The 18,103-nt window shown below is 45.6% G+C and overlaps 1 protein-coding gene across 5 annotated transcripts in view; it reads right to left on the bottom strand.

Moving 5' to 3' along the window:
* The window catches only part of STARD8 (StAR related lipid transfer domain containing 8), a 126,367-nt gene that overhangs the window by 37,724 nt on the left and 70,540 nt on the right, over window positions 1-18,103 (bottom strand). Inside the window, exon 1 of one of the 5 annotated variants that reach the window (XM_054039443.1) lies at window positions 17,094-17,303. The exons of 3 other annotated variants lie outside the window; for them this stretch is intronic. In XM_054039443.1, coding sequence (XP_053895418.1) covers window positions 17,094-17,175 — 82 coding nt within the window. In that variant the 5' untranslated portion in view covers window positions 17,176-17,303. Of the gene's footprint in view, window positions 1-2,667; window positions 3,155-17,093; window positions 17,304-18,103 lie in introns of those variants that run through there. One more of the 5 variants, XM_054039444.1, reaches the window with a different exon arrangement.

The raw sequence follows: 18,103 nt of genomic DNA, 5'->3' as shown, positions 1-18,103 counted from the left end.
CTTCATTATCTCCAAAGTGTGGCAACGTGCACTAGGGTCTGGGCCAGTCCAAACACTCCCGAGCTTCTGAACTACAACTGAATCCAACCTTCGTGGCCTGAACCCATTTTTAAATGCACTCCAGTCGAAGTAAATATATTTACATGAAATGGGATGTGTAAAACCTACAAATCCCCCCTTGACAGCACTCATTCAACAAGCATGGGCTAGCACCTATGCATGGGATAGAAGTGGTTAGAAGGAGACCGCATCAGGACCCCTGAGAGCGCAACCCAAATGGAGCTTTTATGGATTCCATTCTAGGATCTATTCTCCTTTAGCATTAGAGTAATGCACTTGATGAGAGGGGCATTGGCCAGCCTCACCCTTTGTTCCCATTTCTGTGCTGCAGAAATGCCGTCTCCTTCTCCCGTCCTTTAACAGGACTTATTCTCCCTTAGCATCAGCACAGAGAGGGTATGGAACGGGCTATGGAGTTGCAACATAGGGATTTGACCACAAGCAATGCTTTTAATCTCCTGCTGAAATATTTGATTTCTAAACTCACTGAACTGAGTGACACTTTGCCAGGAGAAAGTAAGAATCTTTAAAAAAATAAGTTAGGGCTCATGGGGGCTTATCACTTGACAGGCCCTCTGCAGGCTTCCACCACGAAAGTCTAGGACCATACTAAATTAGCACCCCCACTGGAATCAATGGGACTAGTCATGGAATTAGGTGCTACTTAATATGAGCAAGGGGGATAGAATCAGGCTCTTTTAAGACGTATGAAGAATATGAACTCTGTCCTCTAGGTCCTTGCTCTAGGCTATTGCCCTGTGGTCTGATTTGCCCAGCCCCCATTGACTTTCATGGGAATTCGGAGCACTCAGCAAACATGAAAATTAGGCCACAGGGCAATACCTCAGAGGACTGCCGGCAACCAGCCAGAGAGTGTTTGTGAAACAGAAATCAGGACAGCAACGAGGTTCTTGCAAAACTTAGTAAGGGGCCCAGCTCTGAATTACTGACAGAGCTACGGGTATTTACTTATACGTGGCTTGAAAATCCCCTGGGGGTTGGCAATAGAACAGCCGACACTTTGTTTTCTAGGAAATTTCTAGAACTTTCAGAACCTGAGGTTGTCAGCCACAATCCCATGCAGCTGAGGGAAGCTGTTGTCTGATGTCAGCAGCCATCCAACTGCTAGGCAAGATTAAAGTTTATGATCATGACCAACGTATTTTACAAGAGAGAAAAGCCTACTGTAAATTCACACAGATTCTTCCTTGCCCACTTTCCCCTTAACAGCGGCTCTGCTGTCCTATAGATGGACATATGGCCGGTTCAGGCAAGAGCGTCTTGGAAGGAAGCACCCCCAATGACATCAACAGCCCCTGTCAGGAGCACTCAATACATTTATTAGAGACTCAGAGCAATGGAAAAAAGCACAAAATAAAGATTTCACTTAGAGATAGGACTGAGCTAAAACCTGGGACCAAATGCCTCCAGGCTTTGGGAAAAAAGGTTTGGAATATCATTCTAGATCTGGATCCAAATTTTGCAGCTGCCCTTAACTCTACATTGGCCCGAACCAAAACCTTGGATCTGAATCCACCTGAATTCTGAAAGAGTCAAAATCCAAAAATGTAAATCCAGATCTAAATTTTGGCACTCAGGTCCAACTGATTAAGATTAAGTTACTTTGGAAAGTAGTTGTCATTTTAATTCAGGGAAAGTTACTTTGGAAAATGTGCACATATGTGTGTGTTTGTCTCCTCCAACCCATATCACGCTGTCATAAACTGTATAACACAGGAGGCTTGGAACAGCAGCACAGAGCAAAGTGCACCGTATGTAAACTATAAAGAGCTCAGAGAAGCCTGATAGAAGGGATCACTGTTTTCTGATCACTCATAAGGACCATGCGGTGTGACTTCTGCTCCCCCTTCTTGCACTGGAGGTATTTCCAGATCTTAGGGAGGAGAGTAAATCAGTATTTTATGTCCTGTTTAAAAAGGAGAAAACATTTACTGGCAACTTAAGGGCACCGTGCTTAGCTGAGCACAAGCATTGGGAGGAAAGCCATCAGGTCATTCCCAGTTAAACACAAATCATGCTCCAAAGACCCTACCAACATGAACCCTCGCCTGCCCCACTGCACATTCCATCCAGAATCACAAAATAAAAGACGTTTCACCTCCTTCCATTGCAGGGGGAATGCTTTTTAAAAATGTGAATGTTGTAACGCAGATGCAGGAAAATACCCATGCTCCATTATCTTCTGTCAAATCAAAGTTGCCAGGTTGACAGCCCTGGAGAATGAATCTCTCTTCCATCCGCAGAACAGCTGCGGCCCACACACCTCCTCACCCAACATGCCTTACTCTGACCTGGAAGGGACCCCTACTAGAAATGAAAGGGGAGTTCAGTCTGCGACCCATTAAGGAGGCCAATAAAAGTGGCAGTTTTTGTGATGGTAATACCTCTCTACCAAAAACAAGAATGAGACTCTCCAAACTCCACGCTGGTCACCAAACAAGACCCTGGATCTTTATTATTATTTTTTTTTAAAACAGAACTGACCGGGCTGAGAAAACTTCCCAAGAGAAAAGCCAAGAAACAAACAGGAGCCACAAAGGGAGTTTTGTGATCATTTTTGAGCACACATTGCTGTGCTGAGCTTACCCCTTACAGTAGACAGATTGAACTGATAAAACAGCATTGCAGAACTGACGCCGAGCAGGTCTGATCAACCATCCATGCAACCTCTGGGCCTCGCAGGAGCAAAAACAGCCACACTACGGTGTTTCCTTCAAAGGCTATTCAAGCTGCAGATGGCGGGCAAGGGAAAGGACGTGGAATCAAAGGATTCTCGGCAGACAGAGGAGGGTTCCCACCTGCCCCTCCAGAAAGGCAGCGAACGGCATGCGCTCACTTGGTAGATCTGGGATCCAAATGAACTATACTTCACATCACCAGTGGAAACGTGAAGTCAGAGAGCGACATTTCCTTCCCTTGTACTGGAGTCAGTCCAAATGGCACTGGATGGAGGAGGGGGAGGAGGGGGAAATCTGCCTTTTCTCTTGGTTGTCGGAATGGAGCTCCCTGCCTTTTAAACAGTTCACCCTGCAATGGTGACTCCTTTGTTTTCCCCCAAATAGTTCCTCTAAGAATAGGTTCCCAAGATCCGCTGCACTGGGAACGTGGGGCTCATAGCTCCAACAGCCTAACCACCCATGGTAAGCTCACCGCCACTACCAGCCCCAGCACCGAAAAGGTTTCAAAGTGTTTCTGTTCAGGCCAAGAGACCGCGGTTGATTTCCTCTTTCCCTCCCACCCTTTCCATGAAAAGTACTTTCCCACGGAAATCCTGAAAAGGATCTTTCCGAGCCGCAAGAAGAATGGGTAGAACAATAGTTACGAGAATAACCCAACTGGATTCCAAACTCCTGACCAAAGAAAAACAACATCACAGCAGCACCCAGAGAGATGTCACAGGTGCGCATGCTGCAGCATCAACAAAGATTGCGAGACGGCCTGCGAGATTTCCAGCCAGATTTCTCTCTCCCCCACCCATCACAAGCTCCACAAGGGCCTTGAAATCATGATCAGCTGAGCAGCCCACTGTCACCAGTGGAGGTCCAAAACGGGGCAAATTCTTCTCTGCATTATACCAGTGTAAAACCAGAATACTCCCACTGGACTTCAAGAAAGCCATTGGGAGCCATTACTGCCTGAGTAAATACCCTTCCCATCCCAGCTCACCAGCCCAACACCCCCTCTTCCAGTCTCTCTAAAATATCCACTTCTTCCACAAGACCCAGAAGAAATGAGGTTATGATTTAAGAGAGAAAAAGTCATGCAAAGTACCCCATTTCTATGATTCCCAATGTGTCCCATTTTCTATGAGTCCATATCCCAGACTTCTCGATGCAGAATCTCTCTATATTTTGCATACTGTTCAGGCTGAACTGTGGCACAGTGCCTTCTATTGGTTCCCAACAGGAAGCAGGCTAGAGAGACACATGGAGACCAGAGTTCTCGGTGTCAGACACTGGATCCGGTTTCATTCATCATGTTGTTGATGGAATTGTCAAATAAAAACATTCCCCCGAAACCTCCTTTCCTGAGAATCCAACATGAACAATAAACAACAAATAACATGTTAAGATGGTGTAAGACGACGCCAGGATTTAGCCCCGTTTGTGTTTTCTTGGTACCTTTTTAATTTCAATTAAATAATAGAAGTTCTATTTTTAATTTTCCCCGCTGCCATGTTGGGAACCCCAACACAACAGCACCAAGCTACTGAATGAGCTTCATAAAGGGAAACTGACTAGAAATAACGTGAAATTTACTCTAGTTTCACTACTGAAAGTGCAGAAATTACTCCTCAAATGCAACATAAATGACCTTAGAAACTCCATCATAATCACTATGGTTATCAGTAATGCAGACTGCTTGTTGTTGGTTTTTTTTTTTGTAAATGGGAAATTTATGTTGATGTAACCCACTGACGAATGTGTGTGACAGGTCTCTGAGCCTGAGCCTGTTGCATCCACAGCCACAGAACTTCGGTATTTAGCTCGAGCTGTAGTAGCTCACCCATTTAACTCTGGAGGTCCTCAGTTCAATCCTTGGCGGGCTGGCCATGACAGCAGATATCTGAACACATGCACTTGAATTGCAAAGAGAAAATACACTGAGTGTGCAGAACAATCTGATCACCCCTCGCCCTTCAGCCTTCTCTTGGAGAGGCAATGTGAAATGTAAGGTCCAGTTCTACGCCTTTTGGAGCTGCAGCACATAAGGTGAAAACCCAAGAGGAGAATGGGGCAAAGATGGCTTTAAATCACCTTTGCCCCCTCTGGATTCTGGGCAGCTGTAGGCCGACGTGTCCCACACAGAAACTAGAACAGCCACAGAGGTTGCTCAAAATTATAGCAGCCTACCAGGGCAGTCTCTCGGCTGTAACTCTGTAATGCCAGGGGTGATAGAGACGCACACACATACCCCACTCCCAACATGCACTTTACGTTGGCGCTTACAGGAAGAGAAGTGCAGGACTAATTAGGCAGGCCTTGCCTAAGCTGTGTTTGGGCTGAGGCAATTCTTCTCTAGTCACTTTGGGCACCTTTAGGGCCCCTAAACACCAGCTAAAGTGGCAAATAGGGGCCAGAGCAGGGGACAGAATCTCTCCCTCAGTGTTTTAAGGGATCGTGGAAAACCCCACGCCATTAATGACTGCTCAGTTAAGCCTTGTAACAGAGAGAGAGCTACAAAACCCAGTGGGGTACAACAAAATGTGGACAGGTCTAAAACCAGCAAGCCACAAACAGTGGAGGCAGATTTAATTACAGCTAGAAAACCATTTCCCAAAGCTCCAACTCCGCACCTCCCCTTCAAAACAAAACAATACAACCAGGGTTCCAGAATTTCAGAGCAAGTTTCCAAATTCCCCATAAAAAAACGTCTCACACAGGCAATTAGTGCGTGAAAAACAAACCACATCACAAAGATGCCCATCATGGAAAGCTATGAAATAAGATGCTGGGCAGATGCGAGGGGGAATGCAGGCTCTTTCTATTAGACTCCATCTAAGCTCTGGCGTTAGCATGTGCAGCACTTTGGTGTGGGTTTTGTTTCCATCCTGGTTTAAAATAAACTATTGCATAATAAGTTAAATATGCAGAAGTGGAACTTAATTTCTCTCCCTAGTCTGTAAACGTAAACGCCTTCCTATTTATTATGGAACCGACAGAAAAGTCTGGTATGTTCGCTGGGCCATGGAGAACACATCTGTTTCTTAAGAGGACTGGGCTCTGAAATAGCAATTTTACACATAGGACTTGGATCCCTACTTATGCTAAACATATTGGGCCAGATTCATCCCTGTTGTAACTGTACTGGAGTTACAGCAGGGATGAATTTTGCCTGTGATGCCTAGCTCTGCTCTCACTGATGCTGCTACAACCTCATTGAATTTGACGCTAGAATCAGATTGCACAGGTGTAAGGAAGAACACAATTTGGCCTATTAAGTGTAGAATGCACTCATCTCTCTCCTTGATATTGATGATAAATATAGATCTATAAAAGTAAGCTGGAGAAAAGCAGTGCAGAACATACCATTAGGAACAATCCCATGTTGGCCTCTGGGTATGGAAAATATACTGTTTAAATAAGTTTCAGAGTAACAGCCGTGTTAGTCTGTATCCGCAAAAAGAAGAACAGGAGTACTTGTGGCACCTTAGAGACTAACAAATTTATTAGAGCATAAGCTTTCGTGGACTACAGCCCACTTCCCGAAGAAGTGGGCTGTAGTCCACGAAAGCTTATGCTCTAATAAATTTGTTAGTCTCTAAGGTGCCACAAGTACTCCTGTTCTTCTTTTTACTGTTTAAATAGGTGTTTTTCAGCAGTAGTGTCGTTGTGGGTAAAACTTGGGTAAACTGAGTTCACCTGCTTCTCATCGGTGGAATGTGGAGCTTAGCTTAGGTTAGTTAACCCAGCCCACTTGTTAAAAAAAACAACCATCCCTGTGCTTTCCAGTTTCATTTTCTATAATTCTGTGATACTATTCTGCAGGCCTGATTCTCCTCTCTCTCACACCAGTGTTATTCTACTGAGGTCTATGGAGTTACTCTTGATTTACACCAGTGTAAGGGAGAGGGGAATCAGCTCCTATGACTCCTGCTCACACCAAGACTTGCAGAGGAAGCAAAGCAAATGGAATTATTCCGTCCCTGACCCTCAAAGACATGTAACATTAAGCAAGTGAATAGTGATATTCCAACACTAGAGGCTTCCAGCCATGCTCCCGCCCTATGCTCTCACCGCTAGCCATCTTAGGGTTGGGAAACCCAGCTCTGAGTTTTGCTCTGGACCCATTTCTCATACGAACATGTGGTGTGAGGAGCAGTTTTTTAGAATGGGAGAGGTGTGCCAAGTTTTTACATCCTGTATCCCAGTAGCATTCACCAGCCACATCTGAATCCGAGCCTCCACGGTTCGGCACACGTCACTGATAAATAGTAATTGATTTGGTCTATTCATGTAACTCCCAATACAATCAGCCAACCTCATAAACTTTAACAGCCACAAGCACAGATAGAGTATGGAGACAAGAGTAAGAAACTCCACTGGACACTGTCCCAGATGCGGTGGGTTTCCATAATTAACCTTCACACCGTTACAAGGGCTTGCAAGCTTTGGAAACTGCACCCTGCTGCACTGCCAACAAGGGATTGTTCAAATGCCTCCACCACATTCAAATCCTGAAATAGTCTGTCTAATTTTAACAGCACTGATTCTGTCACAATTGAGGAACCCTTGGGAATCTAAAACACTGGCAGGCAGAAAGTCAACAGGGAGCAGCCACGATTTGGGGCCTGGCTGGGAACTGGAGCTGTAGCAGAGGAGAGTTCACCAGTCAATGACAGAACCAATTTAGACAGTTGCACAGCTTAAGAAATGGATCACTTTCCTGTTTACATCCCAGACATTTACTGTACAGTGAAGGATAAACAAGAAGAGTGATTTGGAGGAAGGAATGCTCTGAGTCAGCTGAGGACAAGAGCTATTTAAATACAGGCGAGTGTGTTGTGTGTACATGTGCCTGGTTGTGCATGTGTGTGTACATGTGATAGGCAGTGTCATCTTTTGGGAAGGCGAGGGAGGTCCCTCCCTCCAGGAGACCCTTATTTCTTCCCCAACATCTTTCAATAAGGTCCCAGATCGCATCTACACTAGTTCCAGCGGTGGAGGGATGGATACTGCTCTCTCTGAAGTGCAGTCAGACCAGACTAATAGTCCGGTCCAGTCCACCCTCTCTGATCTTGCAAACCCGGTCAAGGCACTAGTCTTTCTCCTCTGCAAATCCACTGGGGGAAGAAGGAGGGGTTGCTTGATTTCCAGCTCTTTGTTTTTCAGTAAGCCAGAGACTCCCCAGTTATAGAAGACAAGCACCAAATGAATGTGTAGGGACAAGAAGAGCAGAGGTCTAAGATACCCCACCCCCACCTCAAATGGTGCCCTGTTCCTGGGCTCTGGCAGGTATAGGCTCAGAGAACTTGCAGGACTCTCATATAGTTAGCAAGCTCTCCTCAGTACAGAGAGAGGAGTGGAATGAAGGGCCCTGACAAGCTAACAAGCTGCTGTTCTATTATCAAAACAAACTTTCCAGACAGGACAAGGTGCTTGCTTACTCCCAGTCACCTGCAATCCACAAGCGCCCCCTAGACTTTGCAGGCGCTCAGTTCTTTTCTTGAAGTGTCTGTTGAATGACTATGTGTAGGCTCCTGCCATTTTCTTCTTTTGTCCCCCTCATGTCTCCTCTCAGTTCCAAGGGCATCTCCCTTAGTTACCTCTGTCCCACACAAGCCTTTGTAGGTTCCTTGCCCTGTTCAATCTTGTAAGCACGGACATTAGACGTAAAAAAAAAAATCTCACTGCACCCTCTCTGCATTAGTCTCCTCATCTGTAAAATGGGGATAACAACATCCCTCTACTTCCCAGCAGGGTTGTGAAGATTCAGTAAGGTACCTAACAGGCTCGGAGGCTGGAGAGTGCTCAGTGCTAGACTCTGAAGAAATTCGGTTTAGAAATGCCATTCGGCCTATGCACAGGGTACTATTTCCTCCACACGCCCAGGCACGCATCTGTGGCTCCATTCACTGAAGCTTTTATTTCAACGCTGGGCTATTCAGTGAGCTGCTGTCAGTCGCTCTTCTCTTTCTTCCTCTCTTAAAAGCAAAGGAAATTCAATACTAAAAGCAGAAGTTACACCTTGTATTTTACAAGCACTGAAGTCACAGTGCCACTATAGAGAGGTACAGGAGTGAAGACTATGCGATATGCAGAAATATATAACTATGGGCCGAAAGGCCAACTTCTGCCCTGTTGTGTGCAGCCGCACTGCCATAACTTAAGCTTTCCCACCTTGTGTGTTTAAAATCTCAACCCTAATGATGCATTAGACTTTAAATATAGTCCTTTGAACATCTAGAATGTCTTACACTGATGGGTCTCAACAGCCTTTTAAAACATAAGGGCCAGATTTACATTCATGTGTGCAGCTCCCATTGACTTTAATGGGAATTGCAAGTATCTTTTTTCAAGGGCAGAACTGGCCCCCAAATAAATTAGGTCACACTCTAGACCTTTGAGAGGTGGATACATGCGATTCTTCCCATTTCATAGAGGGGGAAAACTGATGTCCAGCTCCTCCTCTTTCAACATTTGCCTCACTGGGCCAATATATCTTGATATTCACCTTGAGAGAAGCCACTGCTCACTTTATGCTGCACTGAAGATCATGGGATTACTTCAATCAACCAAACTGTTGCAGCTTTGAGTATATGGCAGCACCGCAGGCTCAGATTAGAGGGGCTGCAGAAGGCCTGCTTTGAGGGGAAAGACAGAGACGGACAGCTGTGGGCTGCCTTCCACTAGGCTTTCGCGTAACTGCAGTTATCTTTAGCCTTCTTGTTTACTAGCTAAATGAAGGAGGAAGTGGCCAGTCAGGCCGATGGAGTTTACAGCAGCAGGGGGGTTGTGTCTGCTTCTCTCTGTGCTTTGGCTTTACAATCGGGAACATATAGTGGACAAGGACAGACCTAGCCAGACATGCATTTAGCAGGGGTAGATCACATGTGTTTGTGCGTAGGACGAAATTCTATGCGGTCCCTCCATCACAGGTAATTATATACACATGTCCCCCACACACATTTCCGCCCTGCTCTGCATTTTAGCTCTTTTACTCCTCCTTGGCCACAGCAGGATGCTTCCTCTCATGACCCTCAGCTTGCACCTGATAGCAAGAGCGTGGTGGTTGCTCAGGGGTTAAATGTGACATATTTAAACTTTGCAGCTGCATAACACATGTCTGGCGGAAACAAGGGAGCATGAAGGGTGCTAATGGGAAAAAATAAGACAGGGCATACAGCAGGCAAGACGCCAATCAACCATTCTTTCCTCCTCCCCCACCTGCATTTCACCAGCTTTTCTGATTGAGATATATGAAGTGCTGTGCCAGGGAGACAACACAGACGCCTCCCCCCTTGACCCAAGGATGCGACAGTCAACTCAAACCTCAGCTCTTTTTTGAGGACGGGAGGCCCAAAGGACCAGGGCAACTTGCCCACCATGGTGCTTGGGACAAGGAGCTGGCAAGGCAAACTAATAGTATTGGAGGCCCTCTGAGCTTTGGTTTGGCAGGATCATCCACCTCCTGCATCATGGGATGGTTACATTTGCCTGGATCTAGATTTTGGGATGCCAAGTTACTGTTTTTCTTCTAAAAAAAACAAGGAATCCTTGTGGCACCTTAGAGACTAACAAATTTAGTTGGGCATAAGCTTTCCCACGAAAGCTTATGCCCAACTAAATTTGTTAGTCTCTAAGGCGCCACAAGGACTCCTCATTTTTTTTGCTGATACAGACTAACACAGCTACCACTGAAACCTGTTTTTCTTCTGCACACTTTAAGCTATTCTCTTCCTGACTCTTATACTATTGCTACATTTGCTCCACGTAGTCAGTCAGGCTCTTTTTAAAGAAGTCATATTGAATCTTTCAATAAAAATAAAATGAGTTTCAAAATGTGTTTGGCCAGACAAAACATCCAGCTGGGACTAACCTAGAACTCACACAACTTGCTGCATTTGTGTCTCAGAAGAGAAGAGTAGCCCACCTACCTTGACCCCCTCCAGCCTGTAGGCTCTCAAAGTGAAGTGAAGCACAAACACACAAACCAACCAGAGGGAAACGGACACAGATGTGCACAAACAGTTCAAGTTCTGCTCTGAGTGGTAACCACACAGATTCCAAGAATCCCCAGAAACTCCGCTGCACACTGAAACAGGTTTTGGTAGAAATGCTGGAAGCTAATTTGTGAGGGGGCTTGGGAGTAAGTGTTGGGAATATAAGGATAAAAAACAACCTTCAAATGTGAAGGGAAGTTCCTATTTCCAGTTCATAAACCCATAACAAGCTAAAACACCAAGACACTCCAGTGCAATCTACAGAAACAGGAACTTTAACAAAACTTCTGCCACACAGTTGGCTAGACATAAAGGACAGCTGCTTTTCAAAATGGCCTTTAATTTCTACCCTTCCCCGCCCCTACCCCCACATAATGTTGCACCAATAATCAGTGTCAGCATAGGCAATCACAGGCACAAATGGCAGCATTTCGACTTCTTAGCACCCAATCTGGAGCCACTGTTAGGTAGTTAGATATCTATGTTCTGGCATTTGAAGCTACAACCCAATGGTGGACACGTTACTGCAGGTGCAAAATTATAGGCAATGTTTACAGAGCTGACCCAAAGAGCAGATTCTTTCAAAGTGGAAGTGATGTTGGGTAACTCGGGGTACCTTCTTCTTAATGGTTAAGGAACAGCAGTACCTCTGTCAGTCCGCCTCCCTTAAAGATCACACACAAAGGAAAGCATGAACACACACTTTGGATTGCAGCAGTTACTTTACTATGTGAGTGAGCAGATGTGTATCTCTCCCTACTCAATGCTCCTAGGTAACCACACAGCCATTAAAGTATTGATATATTTAACTAATTTCTATAGCTTTTAATACAGTGGAAGGTGGGTGCTTTAATTACAGAGATTAAAGGCACAAAACAAAACCAACTACTCAGATGCTACACAAAACAAATGTATATATCCCACCCCCTCTGGGATTGCTCCATCACTTTCCTGTTAATCGTCCTACTGATGACAAAAACACTTTGTTTGGACTAAGGCAACCCACCTTAATCTGAACTCAAGTCAGCCATGGGCCAGTCTGCTCATCTCAATGCTGAGATGCTTGCACTGTAGGCACTTTGATGGTGAGAGGATGCAGCATTGTATCTTGGCCACCATACAATCACCTTCTCTATGTTGGCCAAAAAATGGGACCCAAAACTCACCACCACCTCTAGCAACAGTGGAAGCCATAGTGTAGACAAGGGGCAGGAAATTTTAATGCTCAGAGAACTAATAGACCACACACTGGAAATAACACCTGTGAGTCTTGTTCACACTAATGCTCCCAACATGGCTACAACCAGTGGGCCTGCACCAGTGGTGAATTATGGGTGCCATTTTTGCCAGAGAGCATTACTGAACCCTATGTGAAGGCAGGACAGTGACCATCATACAAAGCCGTCCAGATCCAGGAAAATTATTTTGCTAAAAAGTCTAAATGGGTGGCAGCTCTGATTTTGGCCAGTAGTCATTGCACAGAACTGCTTTCCTCTCTGTAATGTGGTATTTTCGGCTGCTCTGGCATCAGCAGAACCAGCCTTCTTATCAACTCTACATACGGTTTGAAGTTTCCTTGCTGTACTAAAAACCTACTGGCTTTTCTCAGTGCCATTGAAAATCAGACACATTCTCAAAAATTCTTAAATCCAGACATTGAAAAATAATAACTTGCTATTTCCCTCAATTTTTAAGTATTTGTTAATTATTTAGAAATGTCAGTGTTTGTTACTAGGAGAGAATGCGTTGCAACCTTTTTGCAGAACTGTAAAACAATCCATTTTCTAGGTAAGTAATGTAAAGACTCCAACTAACTTCAATGGGAGTTGGACCTTGGTTCAGAAGAGCTGAAAACCCAGATCACTATTTGTCATAACCAGCTGCGAACTTAAAACGCCTTAAATGCCAGCATGGTTAACCGGATTCCATCTAGTCAATATGCTTTCTACAGTATTGCCGGCACAAGCGGACGTCCCATATATGAAAACTGCTGCCTAGACACACTATCCAGGAGCAGTGGAAGCTGATTTCCCAGCAGAGGCACAAGATGTTACTTTAGGCTTCAGACCTGAAGAGCAGATTTCCCCGCCTTTTTTAAAAAAATGTGCTGCCACTAAAGAATGACAATTCCAAATCGTTCTCCAGCTCCCTGGAACCATCTGCCTCCTCTCCACCTCGCCATCCCTGCACTTCAGATACTGAGGGTTTGTCTCTATGAACATTTAGTTCACACAGGGTTGCCCGGTGTCTGGTTTTCGACTGGAATGCCTGGTCGAAAAGGTACCCTGGCAGCTCCGGTCAGCACCACCGACCGGGCTGTTAAAAGTTCAGTCGGCAGCGCAATGGAGCTAAGGCAGGCTTCCTGCCTGCCATGCAGTTCCCGGAAGCCGCAGCATGTCCCCCCTCCGGCTCCTACGCGTAGGGGCAGCCAGGGGGCTACGCACGCTGCTTCGCCCCAAGTGTCAGCTCTGCAGCTCCCATTGGCCGGGAATTGCGACCAATGGGAGCTGCGGGGGCGACGACTGCAGATGGGGCAGCACACGGAGCCGCTTGGCCGCACCACTGTGTAGGAGCCAGAGAGGGGACATGCCACTGCTTCCAGAGATGCTTGAGATAAGCACCGCCCCAAGCCTGCACCCCCGACCACCTCCCATGGCCAAACCCTCTGCCCCAGCCCTAATCTCCCTCCCACCCTCCGAACCGCTCAATCCCAACCCAGAGCCCCCTCCTGCACCCTGAACTCCTCATTTCTGGTCCCACCTCGGAGTCTGCACCCCCAGCTGGAGCCCTCACCCCCTCCCGCACCCCAACCCCCTGAGCCAGCCTGGTGAAAATGAGCAAGTGAGGGTGGGGAGAAAGATTGACAGAGGGAGCGGGGGATAGAGTGAGCAGGGGCGTGTCCTCGGAAGAGGGGCGGGGCAAGGGTATTCGATTTTGTGCGGGTAGAAACTTGGCAATCCTAAATTCACAGCAAGCAGGAGTGGGAATCTACCTTGCACTAGCCTGCTGCAGACTAACTGTCTGTGTGGACACCGATGACACTGTTAATGCACTTTGATCTACAGTAGAACGTCAGATTTACAAACACCAAAGTTACAAATTGACTCGTCAACCACACACCTCATTCGGAACCGGAAATACACAATCAGGCAGCAGCAGAGACAAAACTAAAAAAAGCAAACACAGTACAGTACTTGTTAAACAAACGACTAAAAAACCCCAGAGTTTTTAAAAAAAAGACTTGACAAGGTACAGAAACTGTTTTGGTGCTTGTTTCATTTAAATTAAGATGGTTAAAAGCAGCATTTTCTGCATAGTAATGTTTCAAAGCTGTATTAGGTCAATGTTCAGTTGTAAACTTTTGAAAGAAGAACCGTAACGTTCAGAGTTACGAACATTTCAGAGTTACAAACAGCGTCCATTCCCAAGGTGTTCATAATTCTGAGGTTCTAATGTAGTCCTCTTTCAAACAGGACTAGAACATTGCACATTACTTAACTGTTAATGAGCACCAGCAGGGTCCATATGGACAGTTAGTTTGCTGCAAGCTAGTGCAACATAGAATCACACCTGAGATTGCTATGAGTTAATTATTCACATAGACAAGCCCTAAAATGTAATTCTAAATCCACCTCCACCACTTCCAGTGAGCTGTCAGCCAGTAGCCCAGACAGGCACTTACTTTGCCCAAACCTTGCCTCATCCATTAGCCCCATCTGACTATCACACCTGGTACATTGGAAGCTAGGTGTATGAACAAATTTAGGCTCCAATTCTGCAGAGATTTAGGCCAGGTCTACACTACAAATGTACATTGGTTTGACTACATCGCTCAGGGGTGTGAAAAGCCACCCCATGAGCAACGTAGTTATACCGACCTAACTCCTGGTGTAGACAGCACTATGTCAATGGGAGAGCTTCTCCTGTGTCAACATAGCTACCACCTCTCCTGGAGCTGGATTAACTACACCAACAGCAGAAGCTCTCCCATTGGCATAGTAGTGTCTCCACTAAAGCGCTACAGCAGCGTAGCTGCATCGCTGTACATGTAGACAAGTTCTAGGACATCAATCCCATCAAGATCAAGTGAGCTCTTTGTGTGTGTGTGGGGGGGGGGGGGTGGAGAGAGTCTGTCAGTCTGCCAGCTGAAAATTTTGAGAGTAGAAGTGATTTTATTCCCCAGAGGGGAGCAACACAGTAGACTGTGCCTTTCACTAGCAGTGAGTCTTAATTTTGTATCCACTCTAAGAGCTCTAGGAGGCTTTGGCCTGATGGAAGGTTGTGTTATATTGTCTGGGAAATCAGCCAATTCCACAGCATTTGCGGTTGATATTTTAAAGTTGCTCCAAAACAGATTCTTAGCTCTAATGTTGCACATTACTGCCTTTGCTGTAACCCTGGGTTTGCTGCAGTGAACACGCTGTCAGTCTTTCGATCAGTTATTTCTGTTAGCATCCCATTGCTAGTCTCAGCTCGTGGGATCCCCCTACCCTTCCATGGATGATTGGGAGAGGGCTAGAAAGCAAAGTGTCAAAAATGAATAAAAGCTAAATTAAGCAATGAGCAACAGAGGCCATGTCTACACGATGGAGACTAGCAGCATAGCAGAATTGTAGCTATGCCGGCAATAACCTGTAGTGAAGACACAGATGACAGCTATGGTAGGGTTTTTGCTGTTGCTGTAGATACTCTACCTCCCTGAGCAATGGCAGCTAGGATGGCAGACGTATTCTTCCATTGACCTACCTATGTCTACCCCAGCGGTTGGGTCGATATAGATCCCTGAGCTCTGTAGCTATGCTGACCTAAATTTTAAGTGTAGACCAGGCCTAAGAAGTAAATGTGACAGGACAATTCAGATAATTGGACAATTGAGATGATTAAAACCCTAATACATGGATGGAGGGAGATTCACAAAAGAGATTTCATCTCCCTTTTTATTTTGGCACCTCTAGGGTGACCAGACAGCAAATGTGAAAAATCAGGACGGGGGTGAGGGGATAATAGGAGCCTATATAAGAAAAAGACCCCAAAATTGGGACTGTCCCTATAAAATCGAGACATCTGGTCACCCTAGGCACCTCATTACGCTCTGCCTCTTTTATGTGTTATTTTCACTTGTTGTGTTTTGTGTATAAATCAGGACGTGACCTTGAAAACACTTACACATGAAAGTAACTTTGCTCATATAAGAAGCCAAATGTAGTCAATGGCACTACTCAAATGAGTAAAGTTACTCATGTGTACAGTATAAGCGTTTGTAGGAGAAGCTCCCGTGAAAGGATTGTACGGTCCCTGTGCCGGGGCCCTGACTTCCTTCAATCTGAAAGGCCATTGTCTACCTGCTGCACTATGGAATTAATAAATAATCATCTGTCTTCTCTTGCAATCCTCTCAACGCACCCACTTCGTTCGAATACCATCAGCCTTATTACTGCATTTGTCATTAATACAGCTGCATAATTCTCACTGGCACAGCAATTCTCATTTGCACGGAGTACAAATGAATCCTTTTCCCTCCTAGCATCCTGCCCCCATAACTCCATCTCTCGCTCTCTCTCCAAAAGAGAAGTTTAAAAAAAAAAAAAATCTTCCCAGGCTACAGAATTCATCTATGGCATGGTTGGCATGTCAGTTATTTCTAAGGCTTCCTGCCAACCCCAGCTCCTGTCCCTACCCGCTCCCTCTGCAGGAGGGAAGGTGGAGGGTCGGAAAGCACAGAAAGGCATATTGGCATGCGCACAGGAAGCAATAAAAGTTTAGTAGAGCTGGCATGCGAAGGAGTCAAGAGAACTTTTATCCGTTGGGTTGACTGTGTGAGAAATAAGACCAAATATGAAAAGGGCTAGAGAGTGTTACTATGCCTGGAGTGCAGATGAAAACGACACACAATGTAACTGTCGTTGGACTATGTTCTGTTGCTCCCACACCCACACCCTAAATTTTAGTGCCTCAGCTTATCAATGCTTTTCAGGACTCACATCTGGTACAGCAGCAAACGGACTGACTGCGGTCCCTCTCTCAAAACAGAACATGAGGTGGAGGAAATCACCTTTCAAGGCAGCAGCTGCAACTTGTTTCACGAAAAGTAAAATTGTTTTTTTTTTTTAAATGGAAAATCTCAACATAGAAAGGAATTAAATCTCCAAATCCTTCCCCTACACCACAATATAACCCCCCCCCCAAACAAACTAACAAGCTGCACGAGGAAATACTGTTTTCTAAAATCCCTTTTGCAGCAAAAAGGTTCATTTTACAAACTACTTCCACCTTCCCCTGTAAAGCCGACTTGCACACGGAAATCTTTTACAGGGGTGGACATGCAAAGCTCAGACACAAACAGACTCACCATGGCTGAAATTGTTAATCCGGGTTTTGTTCATTGGAAATTGCCGATTAAAGGAAGAAAATAAAAAAAGAATGACCACCATCCCCCTTCATCCGCTCCTGCAGCCAGCCTGAGCACCATGCACCGGAGATGGGAGGGTTCCCAACCCAAATTCCTTCCTGCAGGCAGTAAGCTGGAGATCTGTGTTCCCTTACACCCAGGCCTACGGTACTCCACTAATAAAATCTGCCCTTGCTGACCTCATTTGCACTGAGCGCCACCTAGTTCGGTCCTAGGAACGAATGGGATATCTACAGCTTGTGCAGTCAGGGGGCTGAACCGTTTAAATAGCAGGGGTGGGAGTAAGGGAGAAAGTGAGAGCAATAACGTATGTACGTGCGTGTAGCTTAACCATTTCAAGCTCTTAAATGCTGCCTCTGGACGGAGGAAGCGTTCTCTCCTGGAGCAACTCACTAAAAAGAACACACGGCCTCCTGGCGTAAGAGAGTCACTGCAGTAGAAAGTGAGTGTGAAGCACAGCAAATAAATAAGGTGCCTAGGAGATGCATTATAGGGGCTCTCCTCCATTGGCACATGGGGCGTGCCCTAGACTAGATGAGACCTCCAACCTCTACAGCCAAAATTTCAAACCTGGCTGCTTAACCATGGTGCCTATATATCCATATCAGACACCAAAATAAAAGTTTCCAGAAGTGCTGAGCACGCCTGGCTCTTATTTTTCAGGCATACCTCCCCTCTTCCGCACCCCAATCCTCAGTCACCATCACGCAACTTCCGAAAGTGGAACTGGACTGGGAACGTGCAACATTACACAATGCCATAACCAGGCATTGGAAAATTGAGTGGAGGCACCAAAGTATGTCCTATTCAACCAGAGACTGATCAGTCAAGTCTCTCACTTCCACTTTCAGCTGGGTGGTTTTATTAGTAAAATATGCGCTTTAAAAAAAGGGGGCAGTATAAGCCAGATTCAGACCTCGAGACTTGGACTGTACCCACTTAGAGCAGGT

This window comes from Malaclemys terrapin, chromosome 9 (assembly GCF_027887155.1).
Source record: "Malaclemys terrapin pileata isolate rMalTer1 chromosome 9, rMalTer1.hap1, whole genome shotgun sequence".
Lineage (NCBI taxonomy): Eukaryota > Metazoa > Chordata > Testudines > Emydidae > Malaclemys > Malaclemys terrapin.
This window is presented reverse-complemented; position numbering and strand designations above follow the sequence as displayed.